This window comes from Oryzias latipes, chromosome 11, assembly GCF_053564925.1.
Source record: "Oryzias latipes strain Hd-rR chromosome 11, Olatipes_Hd-rR_3.1".
In the NCBI taxonomy this organism is placed as follows: Eukaryota; Metazoa; Chordata; class Actinopteri; order Beloniformes; family Adrianichthyidae; genus Oryzias; species Oryzias latipes.
This window is the reverse complement of record NC_136247.1, coordinates 13,450,465-13,472,994: the sequence shown is the minus strand read 5'-3', so window position 1 is coordinate 13,472,994 and position 22,530 is coordinate 13,450,465. Positions and strand designations below refer to the sequence as shown.

Sequence of the window (22,530 nt, the reverse complement as noted above, 5' to 3'; positions counted from 1 at the left end):
GATTTTTATAGAAAAGTGTTGCACAGAGGTTGCACTTTGTTAACGGTCGCTTGGCAGCTGGCTCGCTGCATGTCTGCATTTACACCTCGAAGAGAACAATTGTGATCAAAAGGCAAAAAAAAAACCCGAACTTTTTTCTTTTGGCATGCATTTGTAGTTCCCTATCTGTGTTAATACAAATGCATTGAGATAACTGCTATCACATTTTTTAATGTTTATCAGAAGAGTTATTGAGGCCGGAAGTCCAAATCTGTGAATATATTTCTAACTTACCGAACTGTGCTCGTCGGTTAACATAAAAACAAGCTAGCGGAGCTTCTTTTTGCAGATTTTGGCGTTTTGAACGGTGGGAATTTGTAGAATGTATCCAAAAAATACAATCCAGAACGTTTCCCGATCGTGTTCAGGAAAAGGTAAATCTTGCTGCTTCAAAAAAGCTCAATAAATAAGTTAGGTGCTCGGTGCTCGATAAAGAAACCAGTCACCGCCATGATCTTGCCGGCCGATTTGGTTATAAACAGAGATTTACTAAATAAAAACAGACTTCAGTGACGTCGCTCTAGATTTAAACTCTTTCACTTTTATATAAATAACCTCATCGGTTTAATTATATTGAAGAAGAAGAAACAAAAATTCCTATGGAACAAAATGATTGATAAAAACACAAACAGTTCAAAATCAAATCAAAAGGTTAAAAACTGGTGACTGACCTGCAGCAGCGCTGTGGAAACTCAGTCCCAGAAAACACAGAAACATCTGGATCTTCATTCTGGATCTTCTGATGATCTCAGTCTGACACTTTCCTGTTTAGAATCTGTTCCTTGGGTTCTGGATCAAAAGATCAGAGAATAATTGAATGAAACGTCAGAGTCGGAGCACGTGACTATGATCTAAACCAGGGGTCTCAAACTCAATTTGCCTGGGGGCCAATGAACGCAGGGTCTAGCTGAGCGAGGGCCGCAACTTCAACGCACACACACACACACTCAACTAGTGAGTGTCTGAGAGCCAATAAATTTGTATGGAACATGTACTATACTGTTAACTATACTCTATTGTTAACTGTTTTCTGCACAAAATTTACTTATAAAACTCTAATTCAAATTAAATATGTTAATAAAAAATCAATAAGTAAATAAATCAGTAATACATTTCTGTTTATTTAATCTTCCATATCTGCTGTTTTCTCATTTAAACATCATTTTTAACACAGTTCAGTTAACACTGTTGAATTCTAACTATTAAACACTAAAGAAGACTTCAATTCTACAGTTCTGTAAATCCATCAATGGTTCTTCTATTGTCTTCTTCTTACTGCTGGACACTTGGCAACACTTCCTCCCAAACTGAGACCCTCAGTGTGGCTTAAAGATGATTTTCATTAAGTCTGGACTGTACTTGGACTCATTGAAATTGAAGGTGGAGATGTCAGAGAGGATGTGCTCCCAATTCTGAGTCTGTGTTGAATGTTTTTTTTTTTTAAGTTTACTCTTTAAACCACAAATCAGTAAAGGAGAAACAAAATTCAGTAAACATTTTTGGATTTTCTATCTTATGACTTTTTGCACATTTAAACCCCAGTCACAAGTTATTGTAGAGCAGCCGGTCAGCTACTCCTACATTTTTATAAAAAACGGATGGAGATTCATGTTGGAGACACCAAATATGTGCAGCCAAGATGCACAATAAGCATGTTTGAGATCACTCAGGTGGACGCAACGCAGCAACAGATCACCAGGTGTGTGACGTATGTTTTTGCTTTTGCTTCAACATCACCTGTCAATCATCACAAAAATATTAGGAGAAAGGGGCGGGAGAAGTAAGGCCCCAACCTGAGCGAACGCAGCTGGAAATGCAATACTGTACTGACTGCAAGCCTGCAAGGTTTTTGTAGTTGAGTGATCAATTAAAATCATTTAAAATAAATTTTAAATGAATTAATTTTAAAATAAAACGTTTATAACATTCTCGACTTTTGTTGGACAAGGTCAGCAGAAATACCCTTCAGACTATAAATGGAGATGAAAAATGGTGTCCTATGATAAAAACTACCGGTAGATGTTTATCAAATGTACTGATAACGTTGTTTGTCATTGTTATTTGTCTATGTCTATTCTAACAGAAAGAGAGGAAATAATGCTAACATTTTTGACTTACTGCTGCTTCACAGTATTTCAACCTCTTTAACTTGTGTCTAAAGACTTATTTTTCCCGGATCTCATACTGATAATTAGAACAGAAGAGAAGTTTAATGTAATTAATTTATCTATAATGAACTGACGTCAGTCAAACAAAGCCCTGTACAATAAAAGCTCAAAAACATTCGAATCAACAACTAAGAGGTTAAAACAATTAAAAATAAAATAAATAAACAAGTGTCATAAAAAGAAAAGCTAAAAGCAAAGAAAGAAACTTTTCGCACACATGATAATTTTCTAAATACTTGCCGCCAGTGCTAAAGCTTTTTCTTACCACACTTATTTTGTTTAAGGTTAGGGTTCATAATAACCCTTTAGAAATGTGTGACCAACCAAATTTAACATTAAAAGCACTTAAAATACATATGGGCAATGCAGCAATGTACATCTTATGTGTCGTCAATGTAAATTCCCTTCAGTTTCAAATAACATCAGCCAAAAGCGAAAGCAAAAAAACATTTTTTTTCCTGTATTTTAACTAAAAACAAACAATTGTTATTCCATTTCATCTTTAAGTGTTCTTATAAAGAGACAACAGATGGACCCATAATAAACAAAAAACACACACATATATGACTTATGACTGTAATTTTGAAAGAAATGTCTAAAGTAGTTGTTGGATCATCATGGTGTTCTGAAGGCTAACCCATCAGATAGGCGAGGACAACCACGAGCCCACAAGCACAAGACAAGTCCATCGCAGAGCCACACAACTTTAATTAGACAATTATATAAATAACCCAAATCTACCCATTCACTATAAACTCACCTGCCACTGCTCTGTGTATTCCACTAAAAATCAGAAAAAGAAGGGTAATCACTGTTGTGCGGTTACATTGTTCGTATTTCCTGCTTCTTCATGGAAAACCAGACTGTATTATGGAACTTCTCCTGACGAGACCTAGACCGGAACTCCTGTTTTTATTTTGGACCAATGAAAATTACACGATGACTTTACGTCACTTGTGTCTAGGCAAAAAGCCGTCAGAGAGGTTGATAACGTACTTGAAGTGCAAGAACACGATTCTTAGGTCATGTGGTCTTTGTTGTTTGCAGATGTAATTTGCCACATCCTTGGGTGTATATGCGACTTTATTTTAGAACAGTTAGAAGCAGCTTAGAAATAAATATGATTGTAATTTCTATTTTTAAACCTGATGTTTGCTGCACCACAATCTTTTATCCAAGAGAAGATATGGTCCACAAAATGAAGGGGAGAAAAGTTGTAAGATTAACAATATTTAATAAAGGATCAAAAACAAACAGGATGCCCCTACTCCAATACTTTTTGCTTTATGTTTTGTTTTGGGCAACAGTAACACAGGACACACAATGGATTGATTTTATGACTATTTTATTACTTAAGACAAACATAAAGTAATAATATATATTTTTACAAAGTACATTAAACTGCATTTGATGCTATAAAGTTCAAAAAGTGTATTCAAAAGCAAACCTTGATGGTAAAGTTAAACCACATCTAAGGTTCTGTCCCCTCTTATTTAAATTGTTTACTTTAAACTAATTATCTAAAACAGGGAAGTTTGAAACCACAAAACCTTTTCAGTAGAACAAAAGCTCCTCCTCTGGTCACAAACAGTCAGCTCCTGTCTGTTTCTGGTAAGTCAGCTGATCAGTCTTTGGTTTTGATGAAAGGGCATTCAGTCTGCACTCTAACCAGGAAATTGCATATAGGTGTGTTTGTTACCTTGGTGGCTTTTGCAAGGACGAAGAGGCTTCTTGTTGTACTTGTCTTACATCATATTTCCACAGACAGGCACTGAAAACAGCAAGAAAGAGGCAATAAATTCTCACCCATAGTAGTGTGATTGGCAGTTTTCTTTCAAATTTAACATAAAATATTTTGTTGTTCTTACTTTATCCGTTGTGTTATCTTAGATGACTCCACCCTTACAGTGTTCTCCCTACCATGACAAAGGTGGATAAAGGTGGAAAGATTTCATGTAATCCATGACCACCAGTGAAGATCACAAATCATTGAAGAAAGAAAAGGTTCAGAGCACTGTCTACTGGGTCTAGATGACCTAACTCCCAATGGTCCCAATTGGTATTATCTTATCTTAAAAAGGGTTTGCACAGGCTTTCATGCGGCAAGGAAGATTTGCCTGAAAAGTTTGACAACTTTTAAGTTAAAAAATATTACTTTTACACTAGACGTTTAAATTAAACATTAAAACAAGAGCGCTGTGAGTTAAATTTATTCGTAGATTTAAAAACATGTTTCCATTGTTTTTGCTCCTTTTGTCCTCAGGTGACCCCTGTCCTCACGGGCTGGATTCCAATAGGAAGAATTCACGGCCTCGCCTCAACCGTTGTTTACTTCTGAAGGATAACTATAAAAGTGAAAGCTCTAAAACACGTAATAAAAAGACTCTGATCATGAATGGAAAAGTCAATATATATATTTTTAATCCTTTTATATTACATTTTTAAACAAGCTAATTGAATAAACTACGGTAAATTGTTTTGGGATGCTTCCTAGATGTGAACCTGTTTTATTCCTTGATGTGTGGCGCTATGAGGTTCCATTTGTATGAGGTTCCATTTGTGCCAAAAATTTGTTTTTGTGTCCACTGTCTATGTCAGGGGTCGGCAACCTTTTTTACTCAAAGAGCCATTTGGGACCGCCCCTAATAAAAAAGAAAGCACTCGGAGCCACAACCCGTTTTGACATCATTATATATATTATGCATGTATATATTATTCAAAGGTGCTCATTACGTCGATCGCGATCTACCGGTCGACCTTCAATGACATGAGTGTAGATCGCGGGCCAGAAAAGATTAAAAAAAAAGTACTTCTTTAAAATCCACCAGCCAATCAAAATCCTCACTGAGAAGTAAGGGACTTGATTGACATGTAGATTGGCCAATCGGACATCGTCTGAAGCATACGTCGCTGCAAATGCACATTATGTTCTTTAAAGGATGATACCGCGGTCGCGTGTGGGAGGAGCTACTGGTTCTGGTCTGATCGCTGCATGGAGCGATGTGTTTGTCAATGCATGGTAGACACTGAGAATGTGGAGAGATCAGGTTTATTATTTTGAAGAGTTCTACTTGGTAATCATGTTTCCATGTTTGAGTTCATAAAATCATCCCAGGGAAAGTCTCTGCTTCAACTCCTGCAGTGAAAGCTGCGTCTCAATCTGATGCCCGTGTTTGCATCTCTCTGACAGAGTTTGATCCAAAGCCCCTCCTCCGCCTCTCCACCTGCTTTTCCTCTCTACCTGTTCACCTGTTCACATCCTCTGCAGCTGAGAGTTGTTTCCCCCGCGCTCCTCGGTGTATTTTACACAAGAGAGCGCAAAATACGGTATTCGGGGCGCTCCAGCACAGCACAAGGATGAAAGAGCCGGACGCAGGTTTTAGCGGGGATATAGCGGGTTAAGCAAATGAATGGAAGAAGGCGGCCCGCTGAAGAAATATTCAATATTGTACACATTTTATTATTAGTCTGAACTATCTTTTATTTAGAATTTTTTTTCATTTTATCAGTCCAGTACGGGGAAAAAACATAATCAAAACTTGTGTTGGGCGGTTTTTGGCTGGGTCTGGCGGTTTTCAGATGACTTTTGGGCTGGAAAACTGTGACTCTATCTGGCAACACTGGCGCGAACTCTCAGTCTGTCATCAGCGAGTTGGTCTCTGCCCCGCGGTACGTCAAGTTCCCGGCAGAAGATCGGAGTGTTTATAGACCTTTTTCACACTTCCGCATTTTTCGACCGGAAATACGTCAATGACATGTAAAACAACTTCCTGTTAGCGTAGCAGCAGATATGAAGAATGGCAGAGTCGAAGAGTTGCAGTCTCTGTTGCGTTCCAGGCTGTTCGTCTTCCAACCAAAAACAGCCTTACCTTTCATTTCATTATTTTCCTGTGGATCTAAACCTGAAACCCAAATGGATATAGGCGATCCGAAGAGATGAAGGGCATAGTTTTAATGTAAACACAGGTAGCACCCTCTGCTGCCGGCACTTACTAACTTCGCTCCGGGATTGTGGTGCGGCTGCGTCGTTCGTCGCCTGAAGAGTGGTGTTGCCCCGAGTATTTTCCCTTGGAACAACTTTACTGATCCTTTGAGAAGGGAGTCAGAATATGACAGAACCTCAAACGTCAGGCTATGCAGCTAAGCTGTGAAGATAGCGACATGGTGGCTAAGCTAAGACAGTAAAGATGGATCACGACTACGTGACACACCCACCTGCAGGTAAGGTTGTTCATAATGTGTTTGGTTAACGTTAGTCAACTATGTGTACCGTTATTGGATACATGCATTTCTACCTGAACAAATTAATATTTATAATAAAAGATGTTCATGCTCTCACCTATTTTAATTACATGTATTTAATCACTTTTGAGCATTTTGTCATTTTGTAATTTCCTTAACAAAAATAAATGAAATGTATTTGTAATTAAATACTTAACATACTTTTCAAAACATGATTACTGTGTTGTGTTGAAAGGTAGCATTAATATATTAAGACTGATTTTTAATTTCTTTATCTTCACAGGTGCTCTGGATGAGGCTTTGGATTACATCCATGACTTAGAAGCCAAGTTCCTTTGCTGGAGCCAGGAGACGATGTCATGGCGGACAAAAGTTCCTCGTTCAAGACCTCCTAACTGACATTGGATCTAAGATCAATATTCCACCTTTTAAGCTTTCAGCTCAATTCAGCAAGGAGGAAACAGAACAAACCGCAGCCATCACCCGCCTCAGAATTATGGTGGAAAGAGTGATCAGTAGGATAAAGTCCTTTCACATCAGGAACTCTCTGTGCCGCTCACACTGATGGGCAGTGTGAATCAGATCTGGCTTAACCGCCGTGTTTTGGCAAATTATCATGGACTTTTTTGTTTTGAAGAGTGAATTAATGTTTGGTATGTAAATAATGTATAATGTGCAAATAGTATGGAAAAATTTAGTGTTTCCACATATTCTTAAAATCTAATTAAATATAATTGTTATATTCGTAATATTTTTCTGTTGAAATGTGACTGACTACACAAAAAAATTAGATGAACAAATAAAACAATTTTGGTCAAAATTGTGCCTCGTTTAATTTTTTGGTATGCAAATAACATCAAACATTTACAATAAAAAATAACATTACAGATCAACAGTAAGACAGAAGGCTGAACTGATTGTTAAAGACAAGATAAGTGTAATTTAAGGTGTGCATTCATGCATTTGCCACAATATATATCCAAGTTCTCTTTCATTCCATCTCAGAAACCCATCCAACACAACCATGAGAGGTTGGGGCTGCACCTGGCATAATCTGCTTCCAGATGCCATCATATGGATCTGGCTGTGGTCCTACACAAGAGAAACACAACACACAAAAGTTAGACATAAGTGCATAACTACATTTCAATTTAATTCATTATATCTGCTGTAACCATAATTTGGTTAGTCATAAGATTAAAAAAAAAAAAACTTAACTTGCTCACAAAGCAACAAAAAGTTAATCACCTGTATGCCTTGTACAGTGTGGACCTCTGACCGTCCCTGCCAACTGTTTTGGGTTTTTGCACCATCAGCTCACTAACCGGTTCAGGATGGATTCCCTTATAAGTAAAAGGCAGAAAGCAATTAAAGTCTGTAGTAACTACTTGGGGTGTTTTTATAATAATTTAGAGTTGTTATGGATACACATACGTTCTTAAAAAATAATGACAATATGATCACAAACCCACCTGTGCCATCTTTGCAAGCCACTCGTGCAGGCCAGGGGGGTGGAGCAGCCTGCAGACCCAGCTGTGAATAATGTGCGGTCTGGAACAGGATGGCAACTATGTGATTGCAAAATCCTTTAGCAGCCACACAACTGCAGACGAAAGCTTTCAGGTTGGCACTTTCTGCGTCCAGTGATATCTAGACACAATAAATTATATAGGTTAAAATTAGGACATACTTATGTTGCTACATCAATGTTCAGAATGACATGAAACTATAACTGTCAATAGGGTGACCAGATTTGAGTTTGTAAAAAAGAGGAGTGAAGTGAGTTTGTGAGATATTTCATCGAGAGTAATTGGTGTTCAGAGCTGCATACATGAAGCAAATATAATTACATTTCATCTATGTTCAATGTTATTTTATTATATAAGTATCAAAAGAGAGGACATGTCCAGGAAAAGAGGACTTCTGCTCACCATACTTTCAGAAAAATAATACTAGTAAGTGAAGAAAGTGCCGCAACCGCAGCAAAATGAACACGCATACGGGCAACTTAACATTTCTTATTTACAGCTTCACCAAATTTTTGGGTGTTATGTTAATCTCATGCCTTTTCACTTAAACATACACACAACATATTCACTGCGATGCCTTATATTACAAATTAATAACACCAGGATTTACAGTTGACGTAAACACACAGAGTTACCGGTGATGCGGCTATGGCTAAAGCTAGCTGAAGCTTACCTTGGTAATGGTGGATAAACTCTTCGTGGACGAATTTATATCCCATGTCCAATTTGTTTCCTTTAGTGGACGATTGCATCTTCACACTCTTCATCACATCGGTGCTGGTGAACTTCGGAACACAACTCAGGCTCTTCGAAAACACTCTAGGCTCTGCCATTCCTCCGCCAGCGAAGCACAAACCGGAACTAGGTTTACACGTTGATGACGTACTTCCGGTTTTTGCGAAAAAGGTCTATTGAAGCCGCCCCGCGTGCCTCTCCCTGCTATCAGCTCTGCAGGTCTCGCCCGATAAATACGAGCTCATTACGAAGCTGTTTTTTACGTGGCTCGCGCTTCGTATGGAGCCATCAGCGCCTTTGAAATGCCATGAAAAATGAACAAACTAAAAAAATGTAATTATTATAAAATACTCATTATTTTCCAAAGTCACAGGGAGCCACAACAGATGGATGAAAGAGCCACACTTGGCTCCGAAACGATGGGTTGCCGACCCCTGGTCTATGTCTTTGGTCGTGGCGCCACCTAGCGGTCTGGTGCCTGATGACTCGTTGTTAGCATTATGTTTTAGTTTGTTTTTATTTTATTTGTTCATTTTTTCGAAGTACATAATTTAAATATTTGCTTTTAAATTATCAATTATACAAATTTTGCTCTTCGTTTTTTTCTTTTTATTCTTATTGATGTGAAAATCTCTATGCGCTAACGCTAGCATGTTGAAGGTGAAAGTGAAACTAAAAGAGCTAGCATATATTTTTGGGGAAAACCAGCTGCTCTAATGATCTGCAGCGAGTAAAAGAACAGATGAGACGTGAGTTAAAGTCGATGGGACACATAAAAACATGACGGACTTTTCTACCATTTATAAACTTTCCCTGGTGGCGCTTTGGTGCTTCATCCACGGTAAGAGAACAGCGTTCTTCCGTCAAAGAAAACGCACAAAACTGAAACGAGTTTCATATACGCAGCTGCTGTGATAAATATACTTACAAAAAGAGTTTGTTTACTAATGGAACATTAGAAAGAATCAAGCTTTACGTCAGCAAAGCAGCGAAGAACAACAATTATGCTGTTAAGTGTTTTGGGTCAAACTTTCGTTTAAAAATCAAATAGTTCTTTTGTGAGCCGATTGTTTGCCGAATTTATGAAAACTTCAAATTAATTTCTATAATATCTCTAATAATGTTGTTGTATGATGGTTGTGAGGGTGAATTACTTGAAAACGTATATTTATTTAAGGAGTTTAGTGGGAAAAAACCTTTAAGTTTAAATAATAAAGTTCCTGCTACGTGTCTCAGTAAAACTTAAAAAAAAAACACGAAAACTTTTAAAGGTACATTGAAGGCTCATGTAGTCACTAAAAACACTAGTACAAACTAAATACATAAACAAATTAGGCTAAAATGCTTTGGGTTAAAGGTTTTCCATCTGTTTCTGTTTGTCATAATTTATTTTCCACTAGATAATAAAAATATTTAAACTGCAGATAAATGAAGCATAAATTATTGCTAAACTGTTCAGATATCTTTATTTGACCACAGAAACTCACTTTTACTTTTGTTTTTAATTTCAGGTTATAGCAGTTTTAGTTTTGCATTATAAAGCCAGTTTTTATTTCATTTTTTGATTATTTTATTCTAACTTGTGGCTCTGTATTATCACTTAGTTACAACTCTTGGTAAAGCACTAAAAGTTCTCATTTACAAAGCATGAACACGTGTTGTAACCTATATTCCCGTGTTGTGCTGTTCCTGGTCTCCCGTCTGCAGCCTGCAGCAGCAGCAGCAGCAGCTGCCCGCTGTTGGAGTGCTGGTTTGTCCAGGAGAAAGTGGGTCGAGGTGGAGGTTTAGCTGGAGCCACGACTCAGGAAAAAACTCTGCTTCACATCAGGAAAGATGAGCGTGACGACGGCGCAGCGTCCAGCCGAGCTCCGTCTGACATCAACCCCGACAGGATCTACGTCATTACAGGTCAGTTCTGCTGGACTGTGAACAAATGACTGTCGTCTGTTTGTCATTATTATCGTCAAAAAAACCTTCCATGATGATCAGAAATCATATTCTATGATTGTTTCTCTCTTTTGTCCTCAGACCCCGCTGAAACTCTGTGCCACCGCTCTTTCAACCCGCCCCGCGGCTCCATCAAGAAGCCTCAGTGTGAAGTGAACCCCTTCCTGCCGCAGCCCTCCAGCCTGGCGTGGGTCCGCTCCCTCACGGAGAACGCCTTCAGCCCCGTGTACCTGCAGGCCGACTGGTTTTCAGCCTCCTTCCATGGCGTGGATGAACAGCGGGGGGTTGCCACCATCACACGCGCTCCATCAGGAACCAAGGAGCACAGCGGTATTTACTGTTTGTCTTTGAAACAGCCAAAGGTTTAGTGCGTCTGCCTCACAAACGTCTGTCTGTGTCCTCAGTGATCCTGAGCCTGACCAGTACAACCATGACGGCTCAGGCCAGGCTGGGGCAGCCGTTCACGCTGGACTGCAGCTTCTGGGCCGACCCGTTGTCTCCTCTGTCAGAGACGGGCTTCGCCGTCGAGTGGCGGTATCAGTTCAGAGGTGACGGCCGCCTCGTTCTGGCCTATGATGGTAAGACGGACCGTCTGGCTGACACTTTAGAGGAGGGGGCCACGCTGGACTTTGAGGCTCTGCACGAGAGAGGAAACGCGTCGCTGATCCTGCAGGAGACCAAAGTGCAGCATTCTGGGACGTATATCTGCTCAGTGTTCCTGCCGTACCTGCTGGCTCAGGTGGCCATGGAGCTGGAGGTCGTAGGTGAGAGGAAGGATCGAAAAGACATTCCTGATGGAAAAAAAAGATTCTGTTGATGGAGAACCATATGCGCTTTTTTGTTTCCATGTTTGTCTAGAACCTCCATCCCTCTCCATCCACCCGTCCCCCCTCCCCCTCGCCGTCCCGGGTCAGGTTTTGAACATCCAGTGTGAAGCCTCCGGCTTCGTCCCTCTCCCGGTAGACCTGAGCTGGGAGTTCAGAGGGGCAGATGGGAAGAGCCGGTCCCTGGGGTCGGGCAGCATGTCGGGTCACCGGCAGGCCTGGGACGGCACCTACAGCCAGAGCACCCGGCTGCAGCTGGACACGTCCAAGCTGGACCTGGGCAGAGGGGGGGAGATCAGCTGCGTCGCTGTTCACCGTGGCGGCACGCGGCGGGCCAGCGTGACCCTCAGTGTGATCGGTAACCTCACTTTTATCGTCACACGCTCTGAATTATTTGGATTCTAACATTTTTCAATAAAGAGCTGAACATATAACGTATGGAAATGTTGAATTATTTGAATGACGGGTTTGTGAGTTTACCTTCATAGCAAAAGTGTTGAAAAGTGTTTTTGGTTTTACCTGAAGGGTTCAGCTCGCCGTCCATCGAGGACTCCATGGCGATGGTGGGTGTGGCCTTGGTGCTCTACGGCCTCATTAAGTTTGCTTCATGGACTTTTACCAGCTCAGGTACCAAGACAACATCATTGTTCACTGAAATATTGAATATGTTTTAAATGTGCCGTCATATGGGAGTTTTTGGTGTAAATAGACATTCCTGACTTCTCCACTCGTTGTTTTCAGGATCTGATGAGGCTGCTAAACCCAACAAGGCAAGTTCACTCATTTATTTACGTAAATGTTAACAGTCTTTCACTCTTGTGAATAACATCTGTTATTTCTCTCACAACAGGATAAGTGATGACAAAGCAGACGTTTGTCACTAAATCATCAAGGTGTCTCATACTTCTGATGGGGTTTCATGTGCAGCTGTCCAGCTCTTTGGTGCCTTTGGTTGATTGGTTGCTGGTTTGGACCGTACCATTTTTACAGAAAATTATTTGACCACCCCTTTCTTTTAATGTTCTTATCTTGAAAGCATGACATCATAAAAACCGAAAGAACGCTTCAAGTTTCACTTTGGGGATTTCTAAACTGTGACTGGAGGCTGTGTTTTGTTTTGTTTTTTGAGAAATATGTTTCACTGAAGATGCAAAACAACTGTCCTAATTAATAAAGTAAAGCACGTTTGTAAATAGGAAGCCCAGAATATTTGTACATTGTATTACAATTAATGAATGTCTGTCTTTTTTTGTGTGTTTGTCAAAGTTCTGCTGAAATGTTGACAAAATTGTTGTAAAAATTCCAAAAATAAAAGGTTGTAAGAAGTCATTTTAATTGTGCTTTATCTGTCCATTTCTAAACGTTTATTATACTTGATGGCGTGGTTCTCCAAGTTAACTCTTCTTACATTTGGACATAATATGCATCATGATTAACCATGTTTTAACCAGCTCAGTGGCCTTGTGGTAGAGTGTCTGCCCTATGACTGGAACGTCGTAAATTCAAATCTAGGCCGAGTCATACCACAGACTCTAAAAATTGACACTCAGCATTAAGGGGGTGAATCCAATCCAGTTCCTGTGTACGGTTGTGTCTGCTGCTCACAGTCAAATGCAGAGAACAAATGTGTGACATGTAATGGTATTAACCAGGTTTAAAAATCACTTTATTATGCCCTACAAATGAGGAGTCTGAATGCAAGAAAATAATCTAGAATAGAGGAAATTTAAAGCTAAAACAACTGCAGCTTACGTAGGCAGCTAAATAATAGACATACTTTTATTACATCTTTTAGAAAAAACAGCTGCAACTTCCAGCTTTTTCTGCCACAATCATCACAAAAATGCATGTGAGATTGCGGAGGGACTGTACATCATGCAGACTATGAGTTGGATGCTGATGTGCCGCGGGATTTTTGTCAAGGATAAAGCGTGCTTTGGCTCTAAAAAGGTTGAAAAACACTGATCTAGAGCGCTCAGACACTCTGCAGTTCACTGTTTTTTCCACTAAATGTCTGTTTTGTTGGAGAGTGTACTCACAAATCGTAACGGAAGATCCGTAGAAGAAGACGTAGTGTTGTTGTCTTCCACTCTGGCCAATAGCAGACATTTTTACTGGATCTTTATTCTTTCCACCAATGAGAGGCCTTGGCATTGGTCTGAGTGTCGCGGGCACATTTTCGGTTTCTAGCAGTTCGTGGAGCTAAATTTACGAGATCTAAATTAGCCAAAAGACTTTGCTATCCTAAAAAACGCATCCATGAAGTATTAATAACTTTAATCTGTTAGTTAAATAACCAGGAAATCATGCCGTTTTTCCTATATTCCGTTTGGATTTACAAGAAAAGTTACAGTAGCTGCTCTGTTGCTAATCTTAGCTTAAAAACTGCTGTGCGTTCCTGAAGAGCAACATTTACGTTTCTATTGTTCCTGAATAAAAGGTGAGTGTTTTAATAATATGCACCCAGTCGTGTTTTCTCAGAATTATAAGCACCGTATCTGCCATGTTTTGTGATCAGTTTTTACAAAATTTCCTTTTGTTTTCACTTTAGATTAAGTTCTGTTGAATATTCGCCTTCATTTTTTTTCGTTGACCAGAAAACTACGAGAGAGACAGACTCAGGATGTAAAAGTAAACAGGAAAAAATTTTGGTAATTAAAGTTGATGTAAATCAGATAAGGCTACTAGACAGATTTTTTTTAATGTTGAATAATCAAAAGCAAAATAGACATCAGTGCTATTTGTCGTCGAGCCATTTCATTTTTGCATTCCGAGCATTTTCGTCTTAAAAATAAGTCTAATTTGTGTCGATCAGGCAACAGAAAAGTGCCATTTCTTTGTCTGCATCTCGGTATTTTCAGGTCAGCATTGCAGCCGTGTGGACGATTATTATTGCAGTGTTTTTATCTTTTTGGATCTTTAATAATCCTGTTTCACTGTGAGACGTTTTTGTCCACATTCTCACCAGATACCGTGTTGTGTATCTTTCTCTCTCAGCATCTCAGTACATCATGACCCATGCGTTGAGATTTTCATCTGTAAAATATATAACTAGCTTTGTGGCAATACAGTCCAATCCTTTAATGAATAAAATCTAGATTTTTATTATTCATTTGACATTTAGAACTATAAATTCAACAGCTTCCACGATTCAAACCTGCATTTAGGGCCTTCTAGACTGTTCTGTTCTTTATGGTTAAAACATCTCATATTCATTTATTCATACATTGTTAGAGGTGCTGGGAAAAAGGAGGGCTAGTTTTGTGCACACAACATCCCACTTATTTATTGTGGTTCAGTTAGTTTTCATTGATAGAAGCAGGCTTGTGATTGGACGTCTTGTGTTTTGGTCACTCGTGAAAAGGGCAAAAACAGTAGAGTCCACACCACGAAGAGAAACTGACAACGTTTACCAGAAACAACGTTTTTTTATTCCTGATGAATTTTATACCTTTTTACCAACATAATCATGTGTTCATATCTGTGGTTTTCATTGGACAGACAACTGTGCTTCCATTCAGGCTCTATGGGTTTGTTTATAAACATTTAAAATAAAATAAGCCAATTAGTAATAGATTTTTTTATATAAATTGATTTTTTTGGACCCCTGATAAATTATTAGTTGCTGGTTTTTGTAACAAGGACTAAACAGTAGGAAATAAGTTGTGAAAAATGTTTTTCACCACTGACCCCCCAATATTTACTAATATATGAATAGATTTTTGAAATCAATAATCCTTCCACGTCTTGCTTCTGTACCTTTTGTCACGACCAGCGTGTTTTTCCTGTTTGCAGATTCACAGCAGAATCCGTCAGGGTTTAGATGGCGGTGGCTCCTGCCTCAATGGGAGATGAGATCATAGTTCTGGATGAAGACAACGAGGACAGCCCCCAGCCCTCTTTTTCCGCTACTACTCCCTCCTCTGATCATGGCTCCAGAAACGCCTTACCGCCCAAAGGTCAGCACTTGGTGGCCGTGCACGCCGCCATGTCCCCAAGTCACCAAGTCTCAGGGAAGAAGGAAGCTCAGGGTCTTCTAGCTGAGAATCAGAAACTGTTCTCTGAGGTGAGCTGCTTCAGGTTTTTACTGAGCCCACCCTCTCTTCTGTGGTCTTCTTCAACTTCTAAAATAAAGAATATTTTAACACCCAGCAGGTTTTTGTTTGTGCTAATATTGCTGATATCTACTGTTTTTTTCCTTAATATTTTGTGATAAAATATGTTTTTATGTGCTTCGGAATAGATTGTTAGAAACATTTAAGATGTTAAATTGTTGAAAGCTTTTACAGTTCATCTGTTTGACTTTCTCTGTGAGTCACAATTGAATCTTTTTCTGTTTTGTAAAAGTCTTATAAAGGTGTAATATGAAAGGTGTAATGATCTGCATGATTCATCTTCAGTGTTTGATTCTCTCGTGTCTTTCCTGTAGTTTGTGGAGCATTGCTCCGCTCAGACCAAGGAGTGCCCGGAGGTCCTGGAATACCTGCAGCTGAAACACTCCAAGACGTGTCCAGAGTTTCTGTCCTCTGTGGAGTTCAGGAACACTCTGAAAGGATGTCTAACTCGCGCTCAGAACAACCGCTCCAAAACCTTTGTCTTCATCAATGAACTGTGCACGGTGCTCAAACAGCACAGGGATAAAAGGAGACTGACCCTCTCCAAGGCGGCGCCCTCTACCTCAACATCAGCTTCTGTTCAGTCTACCTCCGTTCCCCCTAACAGTGAGAAGAGGAGTGACGAAGAGCAACCTTCTACTTCTGGAGTGCAGGAAGACAACAAAGAGCAAGATCAAAAAGAGGAAAAAAGAGCTAAAAGGGCCTCAAGGAAACAGGTCGGTACAGACAATAAACCTAAAAAAAAAAAGACAGTCAGTGTTAATCCTGTACTTGTTTTATTCCTGAAATCAGACGATGCCAGACTAAATATCTGGAGCACATGTCTCCCTCTCAGATCGCGTACCTGGAGAATCTCCTAAAGGTTTACAACGATGAGATCTTCCGTCTGCAGCAAACTGAGCTTAGCCTGAATGACTTGGAAGCTGAAGACTCCATCTACATCCAGGAGCACAAGCTGAAGCGGAAGGTCTGATGCACATCTGATTGTGGAACAAAAGGTCAAACGGTGTTTGGTAACAGGCATTCATTTCTTTCCCAGTTGATGAAGATCTATGAAAAGCTGTGTGAACTGAAGGGCTGCAACACGTTAACGGGCCGAGCCATTGAGGAGAGGATCGAGTACAAAAGCACTCGATACCCTGAGATCAACAAGAGAGTGAGCTGACGGCTTTAAAGGTTTCCCTAAATATCTTGGAACATAACCTCCCAGTTCCTCGTTTATCTTTTCCTCCTTTGTTAGATCCAGCGCTTCATCAACAGTCCCGAGGTGCAGAAGAACCCTCCGGATTATCAAGACATCCTCCAGCAGGTTCTGCGGGCCAACGAGCGCCACAACCTGTGCTTGAGCAAGAGCCATCTGAACCAGATCGCTCAGGAGGCCTTCAGGGAGACGGGCGACCTCCTGCAGAGGCGCCGACTCAACGACATGTTCTACAACTTTGGCTCTCACCTCACAGACAACTACAAACCCAGTGAGACTCCCAGCTGAGAGAAAAGCTGCTCGCTGCTGTTTGGTTGGATCCTTCCTTAAAGAGTTTACATGAGGAACCATGCCGTCACGTTTCTTTTATTTAATGTGTTTATACTTTAATGCAGTTTGACACAGAAACCATAGAAACCTTTTGTTTTTCTATCAAGGGTGTGAATTCACTTTTAGAGAAATAATCTCTGAAGGAGCTTGGATTTTAAATTTGTTCTTAATTTTAATCTTTTACAACTGGTTTCTAAATCCATTAAAAGCTCATGACTAGATGTTTATTTTTAAACCAGCTCTGGCTAAAGTCCACTTTAGTAAATGTTTGGAGGGCTTTTCACAAAATGTTTCAAACTGACCTCTGAACAAACAGAATCAGCTGTTACACGCTCCTCCTCTCTACATCAAATTGCATAAGATTCAAAGAATTCAAGTCTCTGTGCTACTAAATCTCCAGAGTTTTAAAGCTGTTTTCCCGTCTTTTGTCTGAAGCTGCAGACCCCGCTCTGTCGGACTCGTCTCTGCAGCAGAAGCTGCGCTCCAACAGAGAGGTCGCCATGTCCCGCCTGGAGGAAGTCATCACCAAATACGCCGTCAAGCAGGAAGACGTGGAGGAGCAGGAGAGGCTGAGACGGCAGGGCAAAGATGTGGTGAGGGACGAAAATGTCACGTATCTGCACTTCTACTGAAGTCAACGAGCAGAAACTGCATCAACAAATGTTTGCAGTCAGGAATTGAAAGCGTTTAACCTTCTTTTTCTTTTTCAACGTTTGATGATGTGAAGCTTTTTTAGCCGCCTTCGGTAATCAGGATGGGAAGATGGACGCTTCACGCTCATCTGTTTTCCTCCCCGTTTTAATTCTTTTCTCATTTTCAGGCAAACAAAGAAGTTAAGACAAAAGGGACAAACGGAGTGGTGGAGGAGGAGGAAGAAGAAGAAGAGGACGATGAAGAGGATGAATCCTCAGACCCAGACATTAAGGACGAGATTGAAGCCAGCACTCAGCAGGATGGACCAGGTCAGAACAGAAATACGAGAATTCAGATCATCATAGCTTTAAGCTAGTGGGCGGGGCTTCCATAAAGCTGAAGATGGCTTTATAACAAAGACGTCTGAAATGTGATCTGTGTAAATGAGAAGAGGGGATTGATTTATCCTGTTTGCTTCCATCTGCAGATGATGAGGAAGAGGAGGATGGAAACGAGGCTGAAAACGAAGGTGACATCAAGGAGGAGCAGACCTACGACCAGTCGCCCGACATGTTTGCAGATGAAGAGGAGCCCATCACAAATGGAAGTCCTGCTTCGGATGAAACAAAGTCTCAAATCTCTCCGATCTCTGACCTCTCCTTACCTCAAAGCCCCGCCCACTCAGAGCCCGCGCAGGCTGGCGACGATCAAGCTTTAGTCAACGGGAACGCTGATCAACCCCAGGAGCCCACAGGCTCCTCCCACAGCACAGAGGAGCCCTCAGGCCGCTGCTGGGTTTCCGGTGAGAAACCCTCATCTGGGCAGCAAACCGTGGCTGTGGGAAAGCGGGACGCTCAGACGACCAACGGCACGGCGCCGCTTTCCAGTACCAGAGCAACACGGGCACAGAAGAGGAAGAGGGAGGAAACGACGCCGCAAAACCCCAAAAAGACAAACCTCATAATAAACCATGACAGGTGAGGATGCTCTGATGACAGATGGAGGAAATAGCGTTTAGGTGGACACGCCTTTGTCTCACATGAAACATTTGTTTAGTCTTTGACGGTCTTCTGACTCCTCCTCCTCCTCAGTGAGGCAGATATTCCTCTGGATATGGGCGTCTGCACTTCTCCACACCACGAAGAGTCTTTCAGAGCAGCAACTCCACCCAAAAGCCGGGGCAGGAGCTCTCCGTCTACACCCCCCCCCAAGAAGAATAAGGTGGAAAGAAAACAGCATCAACTTTTTGATAATGTTCCGCTCTACAAAACAAAGACTTTGTGTTTTCTGAGCCTTATAAAGTTTTTTTTTTCTCTAGTAAAGGGGACTTTTTGTGGTTTGATTGCTTTTCTGTGTTCACACTGACAAAAATGATCCAAACTTGTCCTGAAAAAGTTCTTGCCGAGCCGCAGCAGCAGTGCAGTAACCCTGGCAACCTCCTCTCTGTTTTCAGGTCAACGTGGCGACCCAGTGCGACCCCTTCGAGGTCATCGTCCTCTCCGACTCGGAGTGATGCCAGCTTTGAGAAAAACATTGTTTTTTTCCGGAACCTTTCCCTCTCTGCAGCTGAAGAAGATGACGGCGACTTCCTCCCTGCTGCTCTCTGGTGCTCTTCTGTCGTGGATGCACTAACATTTGGAGCTTTCAGACTGATCGTCAAGTCACTTTGCGTGGCCTTGTCAGTGACTACTATTCCCAGGGGGCCGGTCCAGATGGATCGCATCATCGACCACCCTCTCACACACAGATTAAAAAGCCGTAAACCAGTTGATTCAGTGGCTTCAGGTCAGAATGTGTGTGTGTGAGTCAGCACATGAATGATTTGTTAATGTGCAGCTGTCCTGCTCTATGATTGAGTTCCTTATGATATGGACTTCTCAAACACTTTGTTTTACTTGCTGTTGTTGAGTTTGAGTCGTGGTTTGTGCTGCTGCCCCGGTAGACAGCGAGGACAAACAACCCATGCTAAGGATCTTTAGTAACTTTTCAATGGATAAGACTCAAAAAAAGAAACAAAACTCCATTTAAAAAATAACACATTTGAATTTAACTGCAGTTGACAGACTAGGAAGCTAAAATCAATGATCAAGCTTCCAAAAAGGAAAAAAAGAAGAATTTTCTGACTTTTTTTTACATTTGGATGACGCGTTGACCATTGTGACACTGCCCTCTGCTGGCCACTCTGCACAGCCAGGTTTCTACATTCAAACTGAACCTAAAAGCTTTATTTTCTGTTTGTTTGTCTCTTTGGTATTCTAGGCTTCTAAAACATTCCTGCATTAAAATGGCAGCAGTTAAAGAAAATTCTGGTTGTTACAGTATTACCTTTAAAGAAACAGCAGAATAGAAAAAAAATGTTTTTTTGCCATGAATACAATGAAAACCCATCAGTTCATGCTGCAGGAAGAGTCATCATAAGGCAGAGTGGTCAGTTTGGTAATGCTGGAGCAAATGTAGCATCGTTAAGGCTAAAATCTCCTAAAATATTTGCTAAATTGCAGCTTTTCTGTCCGTAGAGGCTTTGGTGGATGATGGACTTCCTTTCCAATCCTTTCTTTTCATGGAGTTTTATATGACGGGTGAAATGATATTTTTTTGTTGGGGGGGGGGGGGGGGGGGGTAAAGCTCTTCTAGGAGTTGTTGTAATATTTTGAACAGGATTTATCTTTTTTTGCTCAAGTTTCATCTTTCACTGTGAATTGAACACTTTGGTATTGAAATAAAAGACATTTTTATAAACAATGCTCTGATGCTTTTCAGACTCAAATGTTTGGTTACTGAATGGGAATGTTGTGTCCTGCAAACACACTGCAGGGGCCCGTGTTCCACTTTGATTAAACTTCACTGTTAAATCCTGACACAAATGTCAAATCGATTTGAGAAGAATCTTCTTCTTCTAATGTTTGTGTTCACAGGTAAAGAAAGTTTGTTTTTAAGTCAGCTTGTACACCTAATAAACCAAAACGTCCCTTTATTTTTTAAACGCTATGTTTGAACACATTTTATTCATAAATTAAATAAAATCTCTTTGTTTCTTTTTCTGGAGACTTTTTGAAGATCTGCCTCACAACAGACAAAGTGACCTTTGGCTGCAGACTGAAATACATTTATAATTTCCCTAAAAACCCACGGCAGCCTCAGAACAGAAAGGATGAGTCATCAGAACCGTTGTGTTTGTGCATAACCAAGAAGTGAACTTAAGCTCTTCACCACAGGCGGATATAGGCATGGGCAAGGGGGGGTCAATGGCCCCTATCTGCTTCCTCAATGTGAAGGCCCACAAAAATCCACAAATGACTAAGAAATGAAAAAATGAAGAATTTAAAAATGGAGTTACATTGGACTCTAAGTTGTTTTCTGTCCATTTCTATAAATAAAGCCAGGCGGATGGCAGTCAAAGTGTTTCTCCTGAATACAATGCAGTTAGGAGTGTAGAGAGCGTTTGAATCAATCGGGTTGTGTTTGTTGTTTTGCATAAACTAAAATGAGTTCATGGAAAACGACAAGCAAATGTTTCCTGTTACTGATCTGTTCCTCACAACCGGCGAGAAAACCATCAAGTAACTCTTTGTACGTTTTCACTGATGTTTCAGAAATAAAAGTATAAATGTGTCACTGTTGGGGAACAAGAATTAAGGTAAATGAACAGATTATATACCGTATTTTCCGGACTATAAGTCGCACCGGAGTATAAGTCGCACCAGCCCAAAAATGCATTATAAAGTAGAAAAAAACACAGATAAGTCGCACTGGACTATAAGTCGCATTTTGACGGGAAATTTATTTGACAAAATCTGAGACCAAGAACTAATAACTTGCACAACCTCATACGACACAATCATAGCAGACTGTTTATCTCATAATTTCACAGTAATTCTTTCTCAAACTTATTTTTTTATTCCTTTCATGAAGCATCATTGGCCAACTAATACTCTGTTTTCATCCTGTATTTGTAGAAACAGTTGTCATTTTTATTGCATTTCTGAATCTATAAAATCATTGGAAAATAGAATATTGTGTTTTTAGCCTTCAAGATCTTACTGTAAAAAAAGTTTGTTGATTCTCTGAGTCACTTAACATACTCTTAACACTTAACATACCTCATACATCAAATTGACCCAGGAACATCATCTCTGTTCCTCACAAATGAACATAACAGGAGGGTTAACAATGTATTCATTTCAATTTATTTCTAATATAAGTCGCTGCGGAGTATAACTCGCACCCTTTGCCAAACTATGAAAAAAAGGGCGACTTATAGTCCGGAAAATACGGTATTTGGATATTTTATTCCATCTCTTTTTTGGTTTCAAATAAATGTTTTTTTAAACTTTTGCATAAATGTAACCCTTGTGCTATCTTAGGCACTTTAACATTGGGAGTTGGGTCATCTAGACCCACTAGACAGTGCTCTGAACCTTTTTTCTTCAATGATTTGTGATCTTCACTGGTGTCCATGGATTACATGAAATCTTTCCACCTTTATCCACCTTTGTCATGGTAGGGAGAACACGTCAAAGTAAGGGTGGGGTCAGCTAAGATAGCACAAGGGTTAATTAGTAGTAACATCTTTGAATTATGGATTTTTTCTTTGTTTCAATTTAACTTAATATAATTTAATGGCATATCGACCATCATGAAGGGGCCTACATTGTTTTAAACTTTTATTTAAACAATGAGCCAATGAACAATGATTTTTACAGTTTTCCACAGGTGTTAAAACTCCCCACATCCCATAACAGGAACTATGAGTGTTTAGTTATTATT

General features: G+C 40.2%; 3 protein-coding genes and 1 long non-coding RNA gene across 5 annotated transcripts in view; 2 read left to right on the top strand and 2 right to left on the bottom strand.

Annotated features, from left to right (window-relative positions):
• Positions 1-3,114, bottom strand: part of orla-uba (major histocompatibility complex class I-related gene protein-like) — a 31,341-nt gene extending 28,227 nt beyond the window's left edge. Inside the window, exons 1-2 of one of the 2 annotated variants that reach the window (XM_011480968.4) lie at positions 2,968-3,114; positions 711-828 (exon numbers count right to left, since the gene is read on the bottom strand). In XM_011480968.4, coding sequence (XP_011479270.1) covers positions 711-768 — 58 coding nt within the window. In that variant the 5' untranslated portion in view covers positions 769-828; positions 2,968-3,114. The remainder of the gene's footprint in view (positions 1-710; positions 829-2,967) is intronic. The other variant, NM_001278878.2, reaches the window with a different exon arrangement.
• A 4,143-nt stretch (positions 3,115-7,257) lies between these two features.
• On the bottom strand, positions 7,258-8,890 carry LOC144995279 (uncharacterized). Its single transcript, XR_013658867.1, has 4 exons — positions 8,652-8,890; positions 7,922-8,099; positions 7,698-7,792; positions 7,258-7,541 (listed from the first exon to the last, which is right to left on the bottom strand). It is a non-coding gene; the product is annotated as an uncharacterized LOC144995279 (long non-coding RNA).
• Positions 8,891-9,451: 561 nt separating this feature from the next.
• On the top strand, positions 9,452-12,817 carry tapbp.1 (TAP binding protein (tapasin), tandem duplicate 1). The gene is given in 8 exon segments (NM_001201519.1): positions 9,452-9,554; positions 10,421-10,621; positions 10,742-10,990; positions 11,065-11,424; positions 11,519-11,842; positions 12,010-12,111; positions 12,226-12,254; positions 12,335-12,817. Coding segments are annotated over 8 exon segments (1,335 nt in total). The 5' UTR covers positions 9,452-9,493; the 3' UTR covers positions 12,344-12,817.
• A 660-nt stretch (positions 12,818-13,477) lies between these two features.
• daxx (death-domain associated protein) lies at positions 13,478-20,505 on the top strand. The gene is made up of 11 exons (XM_004074064.5): positions 13,478-13,924; positions 15,280-15,550; positions 15,914-16,315; positions 16,435-16,566; positions 16,639-16,755; positions 16,840-17,071; positions 17,566-17,723; positions 17,951-18,092; positions 18,251-18,740; positions 18,855-18,984; positions 19,217-20,505. The coding sequence occupies exons 2-11, from the start codon at positions 15,308-15,310 to the stop codon at positions 19,274-19,276; spliced, it is 2,106 nt and encodes a 701-aa protein (XP_004074112.1). The 5' UTR covers positions 13,478-13,924; positions 15,280-15,307; the 3' UTR covers positions 19,277-20,505.
• The last annotated feature ends 2,025 nt before the right edge of the window (positions 20,506-22,530 follow it).

Bases quoted from the DNA above. Each gene is read 5' to 3' on its own strand.
- daxx (XM_004074064.5), top strand. From the start codon at position 15,308: ATGGCGGTGGCTCCTGCCTCAATGGGAGATGAGATCATAGTTCTGGAT. The intron at 16,756-16,839 runs GTGAGCTGACGG...CTCCTTTGTTAG, and splicing joins ACCCTGAGATCAACAAGAGA to ATCCAGCGCTTCATCAACAG. The intron at 18,741-18,854 runs GTGAGGATGCTC...CCTCCTCCTCAG, and splicing joins CTCATAATAAACCATGACAG to TGAGGCAGATATTCCTCTGG.